Source organism: Carya illinoinensis, chromosome 4, assembly GCF_018687715.1.
Source record: "Carya illinoinensis cultivar Pawnee chromosome 4, C.illinoinensisPawnee_v1, whole genome shotgun sequence".
NCBI lineage: Eukaryota > Viridiplantae > Streptophyta > Magnoliopsida > Fagales > Juglandaceae > Carya > Carya illinoinensis.
In genome coordinates this window covers 37,659,238-37,664,506 of record NC_056755.1, presented here as the reverse complement: position 1 = coordinate 37,664,506, position 5,269 = coordinate 37,659,238, and the positions used below count along the sequence as shown (strand labels likewise).

General features: G+C 39.2%; 1 protein-coding gene across 1 annotated transcript; it reads right to left on the bottom strand.

Annotated features, from left to right (window-relative positions):
- Positions 1-1,183: 1,183 nt before the first annotated feature.
- On the bottom strand, positions 1,184-2,118 carry LOC122306483. Its single transcript, XM_043118914.1, has 2 exons — positions 1,703-2,118; positions 1,184-1,589 (listed from the first exon to the last, which is right to left on the bottom strand). The coding sequence occupies exons 1-2, from the start codon at positions 2,116-2,118 to the stop codon at positions 1,184-1,186; spliced, it is 822 nt and encodes a 273-aa protein (XP_042974848.1).
- Between the last annotated feature and the right edge of the window lie 3,151 nt (positions 2,119-5,269).

Here is a 5,269-nt window from a genome sequence, read left to right as displayed (position 1 = left end):
CTGTAATCCTGACCGACAAGTTCAATTTTTTTTTTGAAGTATTTATTTTTTTCATATCTTTAAATATTTTTTACAAAAAAATACATAATTTTCAATTTCAAAATTTTCATATCCTTAATTACTAAAGAAAAAATTAAAAATTTTCAATTTCAAATTTTTAAAATTTTCATCTAATAATTTTTTAATCATTATACAAACATAAGAATCAATACAACTTTTACAAATTTCAAAACAAGACATAAAAATCAATACAAATTTTATAAATATAAAAATAAAAATTATATTAAAACATTAAATTCAAACAAATTTTTAGTTTTGTAAAATTTTTATTCAAAATTTTTTTCTCTCAATTTTCGAAACCAATAAAACATCGAAATGTCTAAAACTCAAATAATTTCACCATTATTCGCAAAATTAGATACTCCATATCCAAAAATGCATAATGTCCAAAACTCGAAAACTAGAGTTGTATTTTTTTGTATCATATTATATAATTAGATGTTATGATTCTGCATTGGTTGTGGGGATGCATGGTGCAACCATCCTTCGGCCCAATGGCACCGATCCATTCCCATTGCTTTAAAAATCAGTTCTTCAGGTGTGGATGCATGGTAGCATATTCGACACACTCAACAGGCCCTAGAAATGGATATACATGGGCTTTATGCTACGGCTCGTTTATGATTACGGCCCATTTTGCTTTTGACACTTTTTGGAACTGAATTTCCTTGGCCGTGTTGGCATAGGAAATGGTTATTGTCCCAAATTATCTGGGTCGGGTCAGGTTGATACTATCATATATAAGGGTTGGGTTGAGCTAAAATCATGGACGGGTTGCTCGGGTTACAACCTAATTAATTATACTCTCCTTAGATAAAATCGTAATTTTATAATTTATTAAATCTGACTCTATAATTTGACTAAGGAAAAAACAACGGAAATACAAGATGGTGCATTTACTGTATCTTTAAGTCATCAACCAACACCTAAAGACAAAATTCCTAGAAAAATCGGTGAAGAAGAAACAGTCACAAGTTTAGTTATTGGGGGGAATGGAAAATGACATTTACAAAAATTGTAAATTTTTACTTTTATTAGGTGTTTGGGAACAAAAGTTCCGGCCAATCTCGAGAGTGCATAGATACTCTCTGTTTTTCTTTTTGAAAGGATCAAATACATTTTATTAGAGTAAATGCTGGATACATGGAGGGTAGTCCTCCAGAAGGATACAATCGTCTGAACAAGTCAGAGCATATTTTGCTAGAGTATGGGCAATTACATTGAACTCCCTATGGGTATGTTGAATTGACCACTCCCGAACCTTTGACAATAAGGACTTGACATCTCTAATTACCATTCCAAATGCGTTCCAATTTTCTTCTTCACTTTGAACAGCCTGAACCACATTGAGAGCATCTCCTTCTATTATGATTTGAGTTAATCCCAGTTCAGCACACAAGATAGTTGCTCTTAAAGCTGCTACAGCTTCCCCAAGCATTGGATTAGGATTTAGTGTAATAGAAGAACATAGAGAGGCAATAACCAAGCCCTCCGAATCTCTGACAATCACACCAATTCCAACTTTAGAACTGTCGTTATCAATGACTGCATCCCAGTTGGCTTTAAAGAAGGCTGGTGGAGGAGTAGACCATTTAGAGCTAGGTGCCCCTGGTGCTTAACCTATTTTCCCCCACTTTCTAACCGAGAACCAATGGCTACCATCTCAGCATGAACCTGCTTTGACACCTGAGAAGGGGATTGAAACTTTTTCTCAAAAAACCAAGTATTCCTCCTATGCCAAATTGCCTTTGCAGTTATTGCAACTTCTGTGAGTTCTCTCTTGGACAGTTGGCTCCAAAATGGCATTAGGATTGCTTTGAAGGAGCCATTTAGAATGTCCAGTTTCTGAACCCTTCTTGAGCTTTTTAACCACACATCTTGAGCTGCTGCACAGGTCCAGAGGGCATGTGAGACTGATTCAGGGTACCTGAGACAGATTGGGCATAGTGGAGACTCCACCACCTTTCTCTTGTGCAGGTTCATATTCGTAGCAAGGGACTCCTTTGCAGCCCTCCACAATAAGGCCTTGGTGGCTTGAGGAGCTTGGATGCCCCACATTCTGTTCCAGAAGCTTGAAGAGCACGGTTGTTTTGAGGATTGACCCTTGCTGTCTTCTTTGATGGAGCCTTGTAAGTGATAGGCACTTCTCACTGAGAATCTACCATTGCTTGAGCACCTCTAGGACAGTACATCTTGGCTCCTACACGGGCTAAGGGTCATCTTGCAGATTGAGTTTGCCTTAGTTTCTGAAAAAATAGCTTGAATGAGGGGTAGATCCCACTGCATTGTGTCTCGATTAATGAGTTCAGAGATTATTGCATCAGCAGTTAGGATGGTAATAGGAGATTGCACTTTGTAGGTGGAAGGGCATGGAAGCCACCTATCCTGCCAAATCTTAACTTTTTTTCCATCTCCTAGTCTCCACATAAGTCCCTCCTTTAGAACAGATCTTGCTGAGAGAAAGCTCCTCCAAACAAAGGAATCACTAGCTCTTGGTTTGACTGAGAAGAACTCTGAATTCAGAAAGTATTTAGCTTTTAGGATCTGAGCTACAAGGGAGGATGGATTTTTGATGATCCTCCACCCTTGTTTGGCCAACAAAGCAAGGTTAAAGAACTCAAAATCTCTAAAGCCCAGACCCCCTTCTTTCTTTGGTTTTCCAAGGGCCTGCCAACTCAGCCAGTGTATTTTCGACCTACCAAAAGGACTGCAACAACTGGTTGAGACATCTTATAATAGACTTGGGAAGTTTAAAAATTCTCATGCTGTAGGTTGGGATTGATTGCAACAAAGATTTCAGCAAGGTCTCTTTCCCAGCTTGGGACAACAAGTCTTCCAATTTGCCATTTTAGTCTTGACTCTATCCAGCATTGAACTGAAGGTTTTAGTTTTTTGTCTTCCAACATAGGATGGTAATCCCAAGTACTTATCAAATGGACCAGAGGCTTTAATCCCTGCTTGTTGGAGGATGGTTTGTTGCACCTCTAGCTTGGTGTTGTTGCTGAAGAATATAGAAGTTTTGTCCAAGTTTTGTCTTTGACCAGTGGCTTGTTCATACTTGCTAAGGACTTGCTGTAACCTACTCCACTCAGCTGGATTTGACTTACAGAAGACCAGACTATCATCTACAAACAACAGGTGAGTAACATGTAGGTCCCCTCTAATAGCTGGGATACCAGAAACAAGGCCTTGCACTTTAGCTTGGTTAAAGCTGTGGCTTAAGAATTCTGAGCAAATAATAAAGAGGTAGGGAGATAGAGGATCTCCTTGCTTGATTCCTCTAGAAGGTGAGAAAGGTTCTTAAGGGCTTTCATTGACTAGCAGTGAGTAACTAACAGTAGACACACATTCCATCACCAAACTTATCCACCTGTCAGCAAAACCCATCTTCTCCATGATTCTTTGCAAAAATTCCCACTCCACATGGTCATAGGCCTTACTCATGTCAAGTTTTAAGGCCATAAAACCATTCATTTTCCCTTTTAGTCTGGTTTTCATAGTGTGGAACAGTTCATATGCAACAACCACATTATCTGAGATTAATCTCCTTGGAACAAAAGCACTCTGAGTTGGGGAGATAATGTTGGGCAGGATGAGTTTGAGCCTATTTGCAATTGCTTTTGAAATGATCTTGTATAGAACATTGCATAGGCTGATGGGTCTATAATCTGTAACAGCTTGAGGGGATTTCTTTTTAGGGATCAGAGTTATATAGGTTTGATTGAGCTCACTAATTCCCTTTCTATGGTTGAGGGCTTCAAGAGCCGCTTCTGTAACCTTCTTACCAACAGTGTCCCAGTGATGTTGGTAAAAGACAGCTGGAAAACCATCTGGGCCAGGAGATCCCAGTGGGTTCATGCTGTTAATGGTTGTAACCACTTCCTTTTCTGTAAACTCCTGAGCTAGCAAAGCATTCACTTCTTCACTAACTGAAGGCTGGAAAGACTGCAGAGCTGCTTCTATACTCGATGGTTTTGAGGTGGTGAACAGGTTCTGGTAGAAGAATTGGAAAGTTTTGGCAACCTCTTCCTGATTGTATGCTAACACTCCTTCCTCACTAGCAACCTTCTTAATAGAGTTTACTTGTTTACTTTGAGTAGCACATTTATGGAAAAATTTGATATTCCTATCTCCATCTTTCAGCCACCTTTGCTTGGCTCTTTGTCTCCACTTCAGCTCTTCCTCTTCTAGAAGTCCATCTAACTCTCTCTGAACAGATTTAATTTGGCTACTATGCTGGCCTAGATCAGACTTGAGTTTGTTTTTGCATACTTCCATCACTTTCCTAATAGTTGTGATCTTTAGTCTCTCAGAAAAATTCTATTTCCATGCAGCTTGCACCAGTTCACTACAGCCCTCTCTTTTTACCCAATCCACTTCATACCTGAAAATCTTCTGTTTTGGGACTGCTTCTTGATCAGGATTCATACACTCTATTAAAAGAGGGTTATGGTCAGAGCACTGGCCTGGGAGCACAAATGCCTAGTTATTAGCATAGATGCTTAGCCAATCCTCATTTACTAATGCTCTATCCAATATAGATTTAGTGAAATTCGAACCCTCCATCTTGTTGCACCAGGTATAATTGGAGCCAATATAACCAATATCATTCAATCCACAGTCAGCTAGAGCCACTTTGAAATCTTCCATTTGTTGGAAGGGGCGAGCATTAGAGCCAAGTTGTTCCTCTTGGAAGAGGATTTCATTAAAATCTCCTACACACAACTAAGGGTTATTGATTTTGGTATGGATTAGTCTCAATAGGTCCCAACTTTCACTTTTTTTTTTTTTTTTTGCAGTGGCAAGTTGGCCATAGAATCCAGTTAAGATCATTTTATTGCTCATATTATTTGAGTTAACAGAGATGGAAATATGGTGATGTGAATAAGCGTCTAACTCAGCCTCCATTTCCTTCTTCCAAATAAAGGCCAAACCACCACTCCTACCATTACAGTCCACTGAAAAACAGAAATCAAACTTAAGTTTGTCCCTGATAGACTCAATTCTCTCCCTTCTACATTTAGTTTCACACAGAAATATCACATCCGGGCTCTTCTCCTTCACCAAAAGGTGAATTTCATGAACTGTTCGAGGGTTCCCAAGCCCTCGGCAGTTCCTAGCTAAGTGTTTCATGGGGATTGGTAGGGCTGGACACCAGCCACTGCCAACTTAGCTTGCTTTGCTCTCCTTCTAGTCATGATGAGTCCAT

Coding starts and splice junctions, on each gene's coding strand:
- LOC122306483 (XM_043118914.1), bottom strand. CDS start 2,118: ATGTGGGGCATCCAAGCTCCTCAAGCCACCAAGGCCTTATTGTGGAGG. Junction 1,590..1,702: donor ATGGTAGCCATTGGTTCTCG/GTTAGAAAGTGG, acceptor TGATAACGACAG/TTCTAAAGTTGGAATTGGTG.